The 14,509-nt window shown below is 51.6% G+C and overlaps 8 protein-coding genes across 8 annotated transcripts; 6 read left to right on the top strand and 2 right to left on the bottom strand.

Moving 5' to 3' along the window:
- The first annotated feature begins 338 nt into the window (after positions 1-338).
- On the top strand, positions 339-1,407 carry BKA58DRAFT_21991 (uncharacterized protein). Its single transcript, XM_046166213.1, has one exon. It carries the CDS (start codon positions 515-517, stop codon positions 1,208-1,210), a length of 696 nt encoding a protein of 231 aa, XP_046031477.1. The 5' UTR covers positions 339-514; the 3' UTR covers positions 1,211-1,407.
- Positions 1,408-2,700, bottom strand: BKA58DRAFT_21990 (uncharacterized protein). The gene is made up of 2 exons (XM_046166212.1): positions 2,178-2,700; positions 1,408-2,127 (listed from the first exon to the last, which is right to left on the bottom strand). Exons 1-2 carry the CDS (start codon positions 2,200-2,202, stop codon positions 1,490-1,492), a joined length of 663 nt encoding a protein of 220 aa, XP_046031476.1. The 5' UTR covers positions 2,203-2,700; the 3' UTR covers positions 1,408-1,489.
- A 94-nt stretch (positions 2,701-2,794) lies between these two features.
- Positions 2,795-4,587, top strand: BKA58DRAFT_21941 (carboxypeptidase Y precursor). Its single transcript, XM_046166209.1, has 2 exons — positions 2,795-3,466; positions 3,516-4,587. Exons 1-2 carry the CDS (start codon positions 2,885-2,887, stop codon positions 4,398-4,400), a joined length of 1,467 nt encoding a protein of 488 aa, XP_046031475.1. The 5' UTR covers positions 2,795-2,884; the 3' UTR covers positions 4,401-4,587.
- On the top strand, positions 4,588-5,492 carry BKA58DRAFT_21958 (uncharacterized protein). Its single transcript, XM_046166210.1, has 2 exons — positions 4,588-4,918; positions 5,015-5,492. The coding sequence occupies exons 1-2, from the start codon at positions 4,774-4,776 to the stop codon at positions 5,221-5,223; spliced, it is 354 nt and encodes a 117-aa protein (XP_046031474.1). The 5' UTR covers positions 4,588-4,773; the 3' UTR covers positions 5,224-5,492.
- Positions 5,493-5,738: 246 nt separating this feature from the next.
- BKA58DRAFT_303978 (uncharacterized protein) lies at positions 5,739-6,654 on the top strand (the record flags this gene model as incomplete). Its single annotated transcript, XM_046166999.1, has 3 exons — positions 5,739-6,040; positions 6,094-6,565; positions 6,613-6,654. 3 exons carry the CDS (start codon positions 5,739-5,741, stop codon positions 6,652-6,654), a joined length of 816 nt encoding a protein of 271 aa, XP_046031473.1.
- A 690-nt stretch (positions 6,655-7,344) lies between these two features.
- Positions 7,345-9,255, top strand: BKA58DRAFT_396862 (uncharacterized protein; the record flags this gene model as incomplete). Its single annotated transcript, XM_046171389.1, has 2 exons — positions 7,345-8,166; positions 8,359-9,255. 2 exons carry the CDS (start codon positions 7,345-7,347, stop codon positions 9,253-9,255), a joined length of 1,719 nt encoding a protein of 572 aa, XP_046031472.1.
- Positions 9,256-10,050: 795 nt separating this feature from the next.
- On the top strand, positions 10,051-11,877 carry BKA58DRAFT_464525 (uncharacterized protein; the record flags this gene model as incomplete). Its single annotated transcript, XM_046174914.1, has 1 exon — positions 10,051-11,877. One exon carries the CDS (start codon positions 10,051-10,053, stop codon positions 11,875-11,877), a length of 1,827 nt encoding a protein of 608 aa, XP_046031471.1.
- A 284-nt stretch (positions 11,878-12,161) lies between these two features.
- Positions 12,162-14,465, bottom strand: BKA58DRAFT_21884 (major facilitator superfamily domain-containing protein). Its single transcript, XM_046166196.1, has 5 exons — positions 14,092-14,465; positions 13,749-14,043; positions 13,323-13,699; positions 13,047-13,272; positions 12,162-12,991 (listed from the first exon to the last, which is right to left on the bottom strand). The coding sequence occupies exons 1-5, from the start codon at positions 14,245-14,247 to the stop codon at positions 12,276-12,278; spliced, it is 1,770 nt and encodes a 589-aa protein (XP_046031470.1). The 5' UTR covers positions 14,248-14,465; the 3' UTR covers positions 12,162-12,275.
- Positions 14,466-14,509: the final 44 nt, after the last annotated feature.

Below are 14,509 nucleotides of genomic sequence, written 5' to 3'. Positions count from 1 at the left end.
CACCGCACAGTGGTAGAGTCGATCTCGGATTCATCTCATTAATCAGAACCCTCACAGATTGAGCTTTAATATGTGCGTTCCTGTTGCTGCAAAGGTGAACAAAAGCGACATTCCAACGTCCATCTCGTAAGCCCGCGTTATTTATACTGAGTTGTCGACCCATATAGACTTCCTTCCTCGTTCAGCTAAACAATGCACGATAATAGTCAAGTCGGCAAGCGCTCTGGGTAAGCAACCTTGTTTTCCTGTCTTGGCGACTGCCTGATTCCATGCATGTCGCAAGCAGCATGTCCCTCTTCGGACACGTGAAAGTCATCTGCAATCAGTTGCTCCTCTCTCACTTCATGTTTTGGGACCATATTTTATCATAGCACATGTGACATTTCACGACCAACAAATTACACATCATGCCTCCCAAAGACTCTACCATCACGTCCTACTTTGGGCCCAAGCCGGAATTTCGCCCCCAACAAAAACCAATGAAGCCACCGAAAGGACGACTAAAAAAGCGACCATGACACCATCGTCTGAGCCAGAAGATAAAGGCAAACGCAAGAGGGCGCTATCAGGATCCCCAGCACCAATTCCTGAGAAGCGACAACAAACCAAACCCTCAGCCAAACCCACAACACCGCGCCACCTCTCGCACAAAGATCTCCCCTCGAACAAGCTTTCCCAATCCCCAAGCTCATCTGATCTACCTACTCTATCCCTAACTTACCATATCGGCGACATATTCGACGCACCTCCACAAACTCTTCTAGTCCATGCCTGCAACACCCAAGGCGTATGGGGATCAGGCATAGCCAAAGCCTTCAAAGACGACTATCCCAAAGCTCATACCATTTACAGAGATTTCTGCACCAAGGAGCACCTCCTCAAGTCCAGACCCGTACCCACCGGTACCGCGCTTCTCATCCCACCTGTGGACGGCGAGAAGCAGCATTGGATCGGTTGTTTATTTACGAGTTCCAAGTATGGCAAGGTTAAGGACAAGTCCGATGTCATTGTCGAGAACACGAAGCCCGCTATGGAGATGCTGTTTGAGCTGGTGAAGATAGTGGATGGGATTGAAGTGATTAGGATGTGTAAGATCAATAGTGGGAAGTTTGGAGTGAAGTGGGAGAGGACGGAAGACGTGCTGGAAGGCATTGTGTTGAGAGAGGGGTGGATGGAGAGTGTCGAGGTTTGCGAACCGGAGATGGGTTAAGAGACTGAGGGAGCACGAGATATGTGCATGTGACGCAAGTTAAGCCATATCGAATGTCAGCTCGAAGAAGGTTCAATGTGGACACTCACTTGTACATTTGACACTTCTCTTGTTCAAATTGCATACTACAGTTGTAAGCAATGAAGCCCTAATGCGGCCCACCTTCCAACAGCTCAGCGCCATTCCCATGATATATACGCAACAAACGCCGATATGCAATGCAAAATAAATCCACTCTCAGACTGTCCCCCACTTCTGTCCGCCATGTCGCAAGCGAATTTACTTTTGACCATTAATCGCAGTAAATCCACCTGTTGACCGCCTAGCCTCTGGGCTCTTGCTTGCACTCGCAGTGGGTTGACGAGGCGGACCGCGCATCTCCATCTCGATCTGCATGGCCGCTGCGTCCTCTTCTGGTTCGCTGTCTTCCACGCGCTCGACTTCTTGGTCGACGTCCATGGCATCCGGCGTCTCGTCTGGCTTCGCTGGTGTAGGCGAGGTTGTTGAAGCGCCGTTGGTGGGCGTCTCTGTGTCTTTGTCTACACCCTCTGCCGTCTTGGAGGCATTGTCCAGCGTCTTCTGTCCGTTCACCACGCCATCCTTCTTCCCGTCCTTCTCCTTCTTCTTCTCGTCCTCCTTCTCCTTCTCATCCAACTTCTTCTTCACATTGCTCCATGTGCTTGTCTTGGGCGCAACATCGACCAGGAACTCGAGGTTGTCCGTCTTCGATATCGCGCTGCTCACGTCGCGGTATTGGATGTTGCGGCGCGGCTTACGCTCCGCTTTGACGACATTGTGTGTGGTGGTTGCGAGGTGCTGGATGAACATTTCTGTGGCCAGTGCTATGGCGAAGGCGGCATTTTTGGAGGTTGTGATGCGTTCGGGGTCCGCTTGGATTATCTTTTGCACGCGTGCGACTGTGGAGTGAGTTAGATTGATGGTCTGCTACGAGGAAAGGCAAAGGTACTGGAGACGTGGGGAATGAAAGACATTGCGCTCAATGCAGGCGGAAGCGAGCCAGTAAGTCGTCGTTCAATGTCATGGGGCCACCACAGGCGTAAATCGCAGCAGTACTACGCGGTGGTAGGGTGGTCTCGAAGAGGCACGCAAACGGTCGGAGCAATGGGGAAGGCGGCGGAGAGAAGTGAAGATATGTAAACTGTTACTTACGGGGAAGCGACACATGGCCGGTGATTTCCTTATTTGGCGCAATCGGAGTGTTGTTGTAGGGCATGGTGAAGGAAGAAGTTGTTCCTCTGGTAAAATGGGCGCTGGATCAATAAGTCCTCCCAGAGTGTTATTTGAACCTAGGTGCGTGTCCAAAATATGAATAGCGAAGTATACGTGTGGGTAGTGCGAGTTGACACGTTCTGGTCGCAAGAATTGGCCAAGAGAGATGTCTAGTCGCGTGCGGTAGTCGTGTTGAAGATGTTCGTGTACCCTGGTCGATATAGGGCGATCGCCGCGGGCTCCCCCAGCCGAGGAGGGCGTCATTAGGCCACTGCCCTTCGTCAGCAACCAGCCATCTTATCTTCCTGCTGCCTGCGTGATCCCCAGACAATAGATACGTGTTTGTGACATCTTCATCCTGTGTTGACTTCATTAATTGTATTCCGGTGTTTTCACCTCGTGTCGAGCTCCAGCTATCAGCCCATCAGGGTACACCTACCGATCATGAAGCTCTTTGTTACTAGTCTGCTCGCCGCGACTGCAACAGCGTCCTTGTTCTCCCAAGTCCCATTCCAGGAGAAGCCAGAAGTAGAAGGCTTCCAGGTCTACCAAAGTCCATTCTCCGAACACCATTCGATTCGCATAAAGCATCAACAGAGCGACACTATCTGCGACGCGCGCTCCAAGCAATACACAGGCTGGTTGGATATCGGCTCAAAGCACATCTTCTTTTGGTACTTCGAATCACGAGACAAGCCCTCTGAAGACCCGCTTCTGCTATGGCTAACAGGAGGACCGGGTGGCTCAGGCATGCTTGGGCTGATGGGCGAGCTGGGACCTTGCACGATCAATGAGTTTGGAAACGGTACTGTGCACAACGAATACGGATGGAGCAAGAATGCCAACATCATCTTTGTTGATCAGCCGGCTGGCGTAGGTTTCAGCTACGTCGATGAGGGTATCCCGCTCCCCGCGACAAGCTTCACGGCTGCTGAGGATATGCATCACTTCTTGCAGCTGTTTACCAGCGAGGTCTTCCCGGATCTTTTGAATCGCGACTTCCACATCACAGGAGAGAGTTATGCCGTAAGCCTATGTTGCTGACTCTCGCAAGACATCCACTAATCGAAGATAGGGCCACTACGTCCCAACACTCGGTACAGAAATCGTCACGAAGAACCTAGAATACCCTAAGCGTCCGCAAGTAAATCTCAAGTCGACCTTTACGGGGAACGCGTATGTCTCGCCTCGGGATACCAACTTCGGTTTCTGGGAAACGCTATGCACTACAAACCCCGGTGTAGAGACTCCCGTATTCAACCAGACCCGTTGCGACATCATAGCTACCAATCTGCCTCGTTGTATGGCGCTTATCGACGTGTGCTACAAGAATCCCGATCCAGCCATCTGTATCGCAGCCGACCAAGTATGCATGGATGGTGTGGTTCTACTTTATGATGGAGAGTCGGGGGCAGGAGGCCGCAATCGATTTGACATCACGGATGGTTGCGAGACGAAAGACGAGTTCTGCTACCCTGAGATCCAAAGGATACAAGATTACATGAATGTGCCGAAAGTTTGGGAAGCGCTTGGCGTACCCAAGGCTATAGCCAACTACACAGGGTTCTCCTTTGATATTGCATTGGCTTTTGCGCTTACTGGCGATCTAGTATTCAGCATGCAGCCTCAGGTTCTGTATCTTCTTGAGCATGGCATCGACGTGCTCTTCTATCAGGGTAACTTGGACCTTGCTTGCAACACCGCAGGCAACCTGCAATGGGCCAGTACAATGCAATGGAAAGGCCAACCTGCATTTGTCGCACAGCCAAAGAGGCCCTGGGAACATGAGGGCAAAGAGGTGGGGTGGTTCAAAGAAGTCAAGACCGTGACTACAAGCGGGAGGGAGACCACGTTTGCATTTGCTACGGTGAATGGAGCAGGCCATCTGGTACCGATGGACAAGCCAAAAGAAGCGCTGGCACTTGTTGACAGATGGATCACGAAAAGGAGCTACGCGTAATTGTCGCGTGATGGGTGCATATTGTGTTCTGCGCAAGGCTGCATTTAGCTTAGCAAATGGTTCCGTGATCGCGATATCTAGGTATGCAATTTTCATCAGCCCCATTACCACATCGGCTTCATGCATGTCATCAGGCTTCTTGCTTTTGGCGCCCGAAATATCCATGGGTTGGTGTTTGTTTTCCCCACCATGATGTAATTGCTACCAGCTACGTCATCATGGGTCCTAGCCTCTGCGCAAACTTCAGACCCTTAATAAAGAGGGGAGAAGACACACTCACCCAACAACAAACACAATCAATTGCCACTTCTCACTTCAAACTACATTTGACAAACCTTCTACTTCTTCCCATTTCCACCAACACACATACAACATGTCTGGAACTTCCAACGTCGGTAACAGTGCGGTCTACGAGTCCCAGGACCAGGTCACCAGGTCCAACGCCGAGATCGAGCAGGAGAAGAAGGAGAACCGCTTCCACGAGGGCAAGGACAACTCTCACAAGGCTCAGGACTCCAGTATGTTTCTCTCAGCCTCACATGTATTTTCCTTTCTCGATATGCCGCGTCATAAGCCATCTCTTCACAAGACCGTTTACTAACAACTGCTCGCAGAGGATGAGCGATCCATCGCCAACAAGCTTGAGCGCGAGGAGAAGCGTGAGAAGGAGGGTGAGGAGAAGTCTCTCGAGGACCGTCAGCGCGAGCAAGATGCTACCCTTCCCGCACGCGCACACGGCAACGAGCCCTCCAAGGGAGCCAAGATCGACCAGGAGCTGAGGGAAGAAGACGAGGCTATGCTTAAGAAGAAGGGCGCCAACTAAAGTCGTTGTGATGAATGACGATTTCGATACCCCGCACACATACTCAGCGTGTTAGGAGATGGAGGAGGAATATAATGACTTGGATTGACGATAAAACGTCTCCATGAAGCCCGCCTGAGACATGGCAAAGGCATGAATGAAATAATTTCAACTCAACATGTGTTCCCAACAGTGTGTGATTGTGCGATGGTTGGAACCAGGTCACCGATGCTTGACGCGAGAGCTCTCCACATTGTCGTGCTTACCCCTCGGTGCTTGACTCGTGCGGCCTCGGAGATAGGCCGATGGCGACTTCATAACCGCCGCCTTCTGTCACCAAATCCCCAATCGCCTTCCCCCACGTCCCGTTAACATCAGTTGCTGTATTACAAAGCATTGCGGCGTACATGCCTAATCTCTCGTCATCTCGCCAACTCCTCCGCACTGCTACTGCCTTCGCCAAAGCTCCCCTCCGGCCCCGCATCGCATCTACAAGTACCCAGCTCTCGAGCATACTACACCAACACACTGCAACCATGTCGACCAAGATGGCAGAGCGCCTAAAGGGCAAGACTATCGTCATCACCGGTGCTTCTTCTGGCATTGGCAAATCCATAGCAATCGAATTCGCGCGGACACAGCCCGACGACCTCAAGCTTATCCTCACTGCGCGGCGAGAAGACACGTTGAAAGAGATCGCACAGGAAATTCAAGGCTTCGCAAAAGGCGTAAAGGTCTTGCCAGTCAAACTTGACGTCAGCAAGCCGGAGGAAGTCCAGAACTTTGTCGGAAACCTGCCACAAGAGTACAAGGACATCGATGTGCTCGTCAACAACGCGTATGTTACCATACTCTTGGATATTTCTTACCGTCTGCTAACATCGAGCCCAGCGGTCTTGTGAAGGGCGTTGCGCAGGCGCCCGACATCTCACCCGCCGACATCGACACCATGTTCAGCACAAACGTAACCGGCCTAATCAACATGACGCAAGCCATCCTGCCCATCTTCAAAGCGCGATCCACACCTTCTGGCGATATCATAAACATTGGCAGTATCGCAGGTCGCGAGCCCTACCAAGGTGGATCCATCTACTGCGCTACAAAGGCTGCTGTGCGCTCCTTCACAGACGCCATGCGCAAGGAGCTCATTGCTACACGGATACGCGTCATCGAGATTGATCCTGGGCAGGTCGAGACAGAATTCAGTGTGGTCAGATTTGGAGGCGACAAAGAGAAGGCGAAGAAGGTCTACGAGGGCGTTGAACCGCTGACACCCGAGGATATCGCGGAGGTTGTGGTATTTGCTGCAGGACGGAGGGAGAATGTCGTGTTGGCTGATAGTCTGATCTTCCCGAACCACCAGGTATGTATGAGCAGAGGAACGAGAAATAGTACACTAACGTTGCATAGGCGGCAGCCACAGTCATGCACCGGAAACCTACCGGTCAGTAGATGCGGTGATCGACGTGTATATAGCGACTACTTATTCGCAGTTCAGAGACGAAGCAAGTATCCAGAATTCGACCTTCGTTATAAACGACCTGTTTGCTGGTCACAGCTTACCATATGTCTCATGCTTGCGACCCCATCTCGTCCCGTCTCGTCACAATGTTTCTCTCTTCTTGAGTCTTGTCTCCAAATTCACGCGGAATGTCATGGAGACAAGTGAAAGACGAAAATATAGCCTAGGCCGCGCCCCGCCGTTGCCGTGGTGAGCGCTGGCGAAATACAGATCTGCTTCTGGATAACTAAATCGCTCACATAGGTTTCGTATACATTGACTCCAATTGTACTCCACTTTGGTGGTGAACGACTACGCCTTTCGTCCCACATTATCTCGACACTCGACTCAAGTAGCTAGCCATGATGCAAGCCGCGCGCTTTTGAGCGCCAGGCTATCTACCACCACGGAAGGAAGCACAGAGGTCAACTCACAGACAAAATGGCCCGACTGCGAGTTCCCGCGTCGCCAGTTGAGACTCGTCGCGCGAATTATGCCCTTGCAGGAGCCCGGAACAAAATTTCTCACCAACCCAGCTGTTCAAGCCCACAGCCCGAGATCAAGGCATCCTTCGATTCGTCTGCCAATCATCACCCCAAAAGCTTCACCACCCATCCACACGTTGTGAAAACTTCGCATTAATGGACGTGGAAACAAAGCGAGATGTACAAGGTTACATTATCGGACAGTACAAGGCCTTTGAGAAGATGGGCCACGAGCACATCACCCCGACTGGCACCAGAACTATCTTCGTTCTTGGCCAAGCACGGCAAGACAAAGAGTTTGATATACTAGACAAAGACATGAAGGCCGACCTGAGGGTGTACGTCAACGAGGATGAGGATGCGGATCGCCCATGGCGTGGGGTGCGCGACTTTACGAGGAAGATTGCGACGTGCGAGACTTGGGCGTTAATAGTGCTTAAGAATAGCAAGAAGGGATTGGATACCGAGACGCCTCATCAGACCCGCTTGATGCGCGCTCATAGTGCGCCCTCCCTAGCTCAGTGCATTGCGAACGCCAGCTTCGATAGCGCCGGGTCAGGGGCTGACTCTGATGCAGAAGAAGACGACATAGGTCTTGAACTGAACATCGAGAATGCACTCTCATCGTTTGCTAAAAAGGTCGAAGGGTTAGAGGATGAGGCGGGAGCGCTGTCAATCACGCCGTCAGGCCGTGCATACTCTGATGCCAGCTCATCTACACCGTCGCCTCCCAAGGACATCGATATATCGTACCCCTATGGACCAAAGCAAAACTCTAGACTTCGTCGTCCTAGCGGTAACCGTTCACTCGCATCCTTGATCGCTCACGCTGAAGACAGCCGTACGCCTTCGCGCTCGTCACTTTCTGCTTCGCTCTCTTCGTGTCCACTACCTACCGGTGCCACCTACAGTGTCGTTCACAAGCCCTATTACGACCCAGACTTTGAGGGTCACAGCCCTTGCGCCACGCATGATGAGGTTAGCTGGGGGCTTCCAGCGGATAACGCTCTGCACATGCTACAAGAGCGCTTCAGAACAACACATTGCGCTGGGGATGGCACAGGCTTTGATTGTCGCGAATGGCTAGAATACAAGCTTGAGACCGGATGAAGCATTGTACATGGCCCGTCGCTGCTACGATTTGGGAGGAACTGCTATGAAGCTGAAAAGCGCGGGCACATCAAGGACGCGGATGAGATCCCGTACGCTAATCAATCCGAAGCCACGGCTCGGATCTGCCCTTCGTCTTCTAAGGGCACCCTGAATAGCACGTCATCCGTCTGGAGTTCAGTGTTCTCAAAATGCAGTTCCATGACATCTATTTCATCTTACCGGACCAGCCGTCCACAGTCTGCACGAACTGAACATCCTCGGCTCATGAGCGCACGCGGCGTCGACAACCATACTGAAAAGTGCGGACGTGGCTATGAAGAATCCGCGACGAAAGTATGCAGTCCTTCTGTTGCAGGTATTGTTCCAAAAAGCGAACACTTCCAAGGTTGTGCTTGTGGCACTGTGCGGGGTGAGAAGGATGCATTCAGTCTACCTGTTACTACTACCAAAGAATGGTCTAGTGGGCTGCAGATTCGGGAGGATGATAGCTGGCCCAACGCGCCCGAGCGCATTGGAAGTGACCTTGAAGACGCCCATAACTCTATCAAGAGGAATGAATCTAAGGATCGCGACGTGGAAGAGCTTTCACAGCTACGTGCGTCTCTAACGATAGCTACGGAAAATCATGAACACATGCGGCCTGAAGTCTCCGCCAACCGCCCGCATAACGCTCCGTTGATGTACGAGGAAGCCGACGATTTCGTTGAAAACATCGCCACTAACTCGGATGTCGATTCCGAATGTTGGTCAGAATCCTTGGATGGTTGCACGGAGCCGCGTCGCAAGTGGACTAGCAAGATAAAGCATTGTCCCCAGAAAATCCCCCAAAAGACAAAGCAGGCTACCCAAGACTATGTCAAAGCGACGAAACGATTCTCACGGACTGCTTGTCACTTGTTGCCAGCTGCGCTGTCGAGCCGACATCCGTTCCAGAAGATCGACAGCATCATTTAGATGGTCGGCTGGGGAACTGGATCTACGTCGGAACTCTCTACAGGTGACCCGACTGGTCTCACGGACCGTTCACGCTGCCCCCGCAATCCACCCAGAACGATGGTTCGGCGAGTGTTTGGGCCCACTTCAGACCGAACGTATGTTGGGGACGTGGTAAATGCGTTGGAGTTAATTGGAAAATGTCCGCGGAACGCTTTTCATTGGACGACACAGACGTATTTTGTAGAGCATCTTTGTTTTTACTGTACTTCTTTTTTTGCGCACTATGAAACTTCGAACACAGATACCCACCTACACGCAGTAGTAGCAGTTCCCATATGAATATAAGCCCTTCCCTGTACCCTCATCGCTCTTCAAGTATTTTTTGTGAATCTCAAAGTGCGGTCGTGAATGACTAAGCCCATGAGGAGTGAACCCTGGTTTGATCAAGGGTCATCCACTGTCGCGACGTCACCACACAACGCGTTCACTTGCCAAAATGTCTTCGGTTTCTCATTCTTTACACATTTCACTACTTAGCCCGTTCGTCGTTTCCCTCTTTACGAACGACTGCGCACCTACCACCACCGCGAATATCTCGGACGCCACGAGTGTGTAAAATAGTGGACTCTCACTTTTGGACACCCGTAAACGAGTTCACAACTGTCTGGTTTACGTCACTCTTTCCATCACAATATCGCGTAGTTTCGATCCCACTGCGATCTCACCAGCCATCACCGAACTTGATACGACCACGATTTCCAACCCTTTGGTTACCCTTTACCATCACCAAGCCAAAGCGTTCGTAAAGTAAACATGGCTTCCGACACAGTCGCTAGTAACAGTCGGAAATTCAACTGGGCCGACGATGACGACGACGAATTTGACTTGAATAGCTGGAATGCTACCGCCGACACCTCCGCGCCCACCGCCGACGAGCTAGGCCCTCTCCAGGTCCCTCCCACTGGAGATGACACGAAGGAAGACGAAGTCTACACGTTATCCCGCATCTTCAATGAGCGCGCCTATTGGGATCCTCCTGCCCTCCAGAAGTTGTCAGACGCGGAGCCTACCCAGGAGCCAGAGCGAGTTGCTGAGCCGCCAGCTGAGCATTGGCGTGTCGACGTCGTTGGCTGCAGTCCAGAACATCAAGTCATGTCTGCGCGGTACATCCTTATCACGCACGCTATTGGCCCTGCTTATGACGGCAAAGAGGAGTCCGACGTCCCAGCCTATCCAGAATTGAGCCAAGACCCGAGTCACCGGTCTTACTATGCGAGGGGATTCCGAGACTGGAAGACGGAACATAGAGGTTTTCCGTCTAGGAAGGTCTATCGCAATTCGCCCTTGAACATTGTCACTTCCATTGACAATGCGCATGAGATCGACGACATTGCCGACCCCGAAGAAGGAGCGGTAGAAGACGCCGATCGCGAGATGAACGATGAAATTGATCGCATGATTGATGATCAAATCACCAACCACATTGATCAGTTCCAGTGGTTCTCCAGGACAGAACTTGAGAGCTTTTACCACCAGTTCAAGGCTCAGGAGCAGAAGGCTGAGACTGGAGACGACGTCTCAGATGATGATGACAGCGATTCCGACGACGGGTGGGATGAACAGGCTTACGAGCCATACCATGGTTCTGTTCAAAACGAAGAGATTTCGCCTACGACCACTACGTCAAGGGAGGACGGCGAAACGTTGTTCTCGATTCCCCGCCCCTTCGCCGCCGCGTATAACGAAGACGAGCTGGACTTCAACGATGTCGTATTTGGGGACGATGACAAAGGCGATGAACCGGAGAGTCAGGGTGAAACCGACTCTGAACCCAGCGATGAGGGTTATGTTTCCTCTTCACCGCCAGACACTCCCTTTTTTGAAACCTTCAACAGGGCGGGTAGTAAAGAAGCGCAAAGCGCCTCTATCTCTACCAATAATTGGCTGAGTGTGTCATCCAGGCGCCGCAAGACAATGTTTCGAACGGACTCCATGGATGCACTCAAGACGTTTAGACAACTTGCCAAGTTTGAACAACGTGTCGACGACGCTTTCGAAGACGATGAGAACTTTGGAGATCTAAAAGAAAACATCGGCATCGACGACGAGCTAAAGGCGTCATCAGATGCTGTGGAGGACACAGATTTTGTCCTCGTCGTTACACCACCCGAGGATGAGCAAAGCACGCAAGACTATCTTTTCAGCCATGCGACACCTTTATTTTCAACGAAAACCACTATATCTGATTCAATTAAAGAGGACGATCAAGTCGATTCTATCAAAGATGGATCGCGCGGCACCCTCAATTCAGCCTTCATTTTCCCCAGTTTGTCTGTTGATAGAGCCTCAATCGCAACGGACGAGATGGGTAACGCAGGCACAAAAATCGCCACTTCCAAAACCTCCTCTCGACGTTGGACTGATCCTCCAAAGTACGATCCCACCCTTCCATCAATTTCGCCATCGCCCAGTCATTGGCACACAAGGCATACGAAGCATAACTCTGTTTCATTGGATTATCTCGTCGGCGCCGTCTCGAAGAGCTGGCTCTACGTGGGCCAAGTGCCCTGGACGCAGATTGGTATAATGGGCGCTGGAGTGGTCGCTGGTGGATTATTGAGCATGGCGGGGCTTACATGAGCGAGATCGTTTTCCCTTTCTATTCATTTGTTCCTTTTCTCAAAATTCGGCTGCAAAGTCAGCGGAGGCGAAGTTATGTTGGCATTTCCTGTGGCGTTCGTTATATACCCGGTGCGCTTTTCACCTCTATAAAAGCAGTGTTTCGGAAAATTACAATAACTAAACATTAGTCAAGAAAAGTTATCCTCGTGCTGCAAGTCCAGACATTCACGCGACCGCTCCGACTACATCCTCGTACCCAGATGCGTGTAGAAATGCATTGGCTTCGCTCTCAGCTTGTACACATTGTCCTTGTCATAACGAATGTCATTTGAGAGCTGCTGTATCTACATCTGACTCACCGCCTCCAGAGCGACCATCCAGGCATCTCAAGCATTATGAGCAAGCTTCCTTCTCACCTAAACAGGATGAGCGACCTTCGCGGTCAACAAATTCCTAATGTTTCCAACGAAGAAGCTTAAGATGAAGCAAGCACCACCAAAAGCAATCGAGATCCAGTATGGCCACCTATACGCCAACGCGAAAGCTTCTTGGGAAGCACGCAGGACAATGGGAAATGCGTCTCTCTGTAGCACTTCCTGGTTGGTAGCAAAGATCTCCTTGACTTCGTCGAACCTAGCATTACCCATGAGATTGGTAACGAGGGTGATGACAGCGATTCCGTCGGCCGAGAGAGGGTTGATGATGGCGCCATACGCTAGCGTCTTTTCGGCGACTATCTCAGTGAGGTGGATGGTGACCTTGCGGAAGAAAAGGTTGGAGTAGACTGCGAAACCGATAGCACCACCGAGGTAGCGGATACTGAGTGTGATGGCCGTGATAGTTGCGATTTGTTCGTCTGGACAGGCGATCTGCGCAATGATGGAGGAGGGGATAATGACTCCACCAACTCCGACAGATGCTAGTGTGATGACAGCGTACACTACGTTCAAGTTGTCGGGTGTCGCAATGCACATGGCGCCTGTACCGGCTGTCATCATGGCCGTGAAGAAGATCATCAATTCGCGAATGCGACCCTTGGTGGCGGGGATGAGGACGAGGCAGATGCATGCGCCGCCGATGATGCCGAAGCCGATGGGAAGAGAGCGGATTCCGATGCCAACCGGGTCGTCACCTAGACTCATGTCAGTATGGAAGTAGTGGGAGATATGGTCGTAGGTCATGCTTACCATAGACGTTGTAGATTTGAGTGGGCCAGAAGAGCAGCAAGACGAAGTAGTTACCACCACTGAGGAATGTGATAAGAAGGATAACTATCATGGTCTGCTTCGCCTTGTGGAAGATTGCCCTGGGAACCATGGGGTGTGGTGCATACACCTCCCATACGAAAAAGGCAATGATGAGTATGATACCGAGAATAAGAGGCACGATGTTGTGCGGGCTGCCCCATTCATACTGCAGAGTGTCAGCACTGCGATGTAGTTTGCTTTTGATGATATACTGACCTGCGATGCACCCCATTGTAGACCCATCATAAAGAGAGTGATACCAAATGTGCTCAAGATGCCACCAATGTAGTCGACCTGGCGGAGGACATGGCGGGCGGTATACTCTTCCGTCAAGCGCGACGGGTCCTTGTAGCAGAAGACACAGAGTACCAACCCAATGAAGTTCCATACACAAACCAAAATACCATTGTAGCGCCAGTTGCTGGCTTGAGCGATCAATTGAGCCCACAACACTGATGGGCAGAAGGGAAGGATGGTGATCACGACAAGACCGACGTACTTGCCGCGATCCTTGATGGGCACGATCTCTGCTGTACCAGCGAGTGCGATGAGCTCGTTAAGACCGGCGCCAATTCCCGAGAAGACCTGACCGGCTACGAGTCATTAGGTTTGTGGTGTTGCAAATAAGGTTGCGGCACTTACCGATGGCGATGTTCATGGTATGCGCAGTCACTGTGATAATCGGCCCGACTATGAGGCACAATTGACCCACAATAGCCACCTTCTGTCGCCCGAACAGATCGGACAATGCGCCCACAAAAGGACAGAGAGCCGCATTGGGGATGAGGTATGCGATGATGAACCATATGTATCGATCAACTCCACCAACATCCTGATAGATGAGCGGAAGGACAGACCCGAAGAGGAAGAGCGGGATCTGAGACCCGATCCAGAGGAATGACATGCACAGAAGCGTCATGGCCAGCCTTGCGTTCATCTAGGGATGAATTAATATATGATCAAACATTCAGGGTCTTACACTCACCTTCTCATGGACTTCTGGAGCTCTGCTGGCAACGGGCGCCAACTGCTGCTTTTCTGGCTCGCTAGGCGGGGTGCGGGTAGCCACCATCTCGAGATGGCTCTGGCCATTCTTGTCGACTTCGTAAGAGTGGTCTCCGGATCTCATCGTCTCATGCATCTTGACGGTGCAAAGCTGAGTGGAGGTGCAGTCGTGGAGAAAGAAAGTTCGGGACGTTCAAGTAGGTTTATGATTGTCCTGCCCTAGCAAGGCGGACTATCGATACGTAGTCCTAGTCCCCAAACCATTCCCTCGTCTCTCACCTGTCACTGAGATGAATTGACTGAATCGACACTAAGTTCACTCGAGCCGCGGTAACATACTGGTCTGCGCGGGGCTGGGTGGTCGAATGACTAGTGTCAAGACACCCCTCATCCAACAA

The sequence above is a fragment of the Alternaria rosae genome, assembly GCF_020736505.1.
Source record: "Alternaria rosae strain MPI-PUGE-AT-0040 chromosome Unknown BKA58scaffold_1, whole genome shotgun sequence".
Classification (NCBI taxonomy): domain Eukaryota; kingdom Fungi; phylum Ascomycota; class Dothideomycetes; order Pleosporales; family Pleosporaceae; genus Alternaria; species Alternaria rosae.
Note: the sequence above shows the minus strand (reverse complement) of the source record. Positions and strands in the feature narration are given on the sequence as shown.

Coding starts and splice junctions, on each gene's coding strand:
- BKA58DRAFT_21990 (XM_046166212.1), bottom strand. CDS start 2,202: ATGTCTTTCATTCCCCACGTCTCCA. Junction 2,128..2,177: donor TTTCATTCCCCACGTCTCCA/GTACCTTTGCCT, acceptor CTCACTCCACAG/TCGCACGCGTGCAAAAGATA.
- BKA58DRAFT_21958 (XM_046166210.1), top strand. CDS start 4,774: ATGTCTGGAACTTCCAACGTCGGTAACAGTGCGGTCTACGAGTCCCAG. Junction 4,919..5,014: donor TCACAAGGCTCAGGACTCCA/GTATGTTTCTCT, acceptor AACTGCTCGCAG/AGGATGAGCGATCCATCGCC.
- BKA58DRAFT_21941 (XM_046166209.1), top strand. CDS start 2,885: ATGAAGCTCTTTGTTACTAGTCTGCTCGCCGCGACTGCAACAGCGTCC. Junction 3,467..3,515: donor TCACAGGAGAGAGTTATGCC/GTAAGCCTATGT, acceptor AATCGAAGATAG/GGCCACTACGTCCCAACACT.
- BKA58DRAFT_21884 (XM_046166196.1), bottom strand. CDS start 14,247: ATGCATGAGACGATGAGATCCGGAGACCACTCTTACGAAGTCGACAAG. Junction 14,044..14,091: donor CTCCAGAAGTCCATGAGAAG/GTGAGTGTAAGA, acceptor ATTCATCCCTAG/ATGAACGCAAGGCTGGCCAT. Junction 13,700..13,748: donor TACCATGAACATCGCCATCG/GTAAGTGCCGCA, acceptor AATGACTCGTAG/CCGGTCAGGTCTTCTCGGGA.
- BKA58DRAFT_21991 (XM_046166213.1), top strand. CDS start 515: ATGACACCATCGTCTGAGCCAGAAGATAAAGGCAAACGCAAGAGGGCG.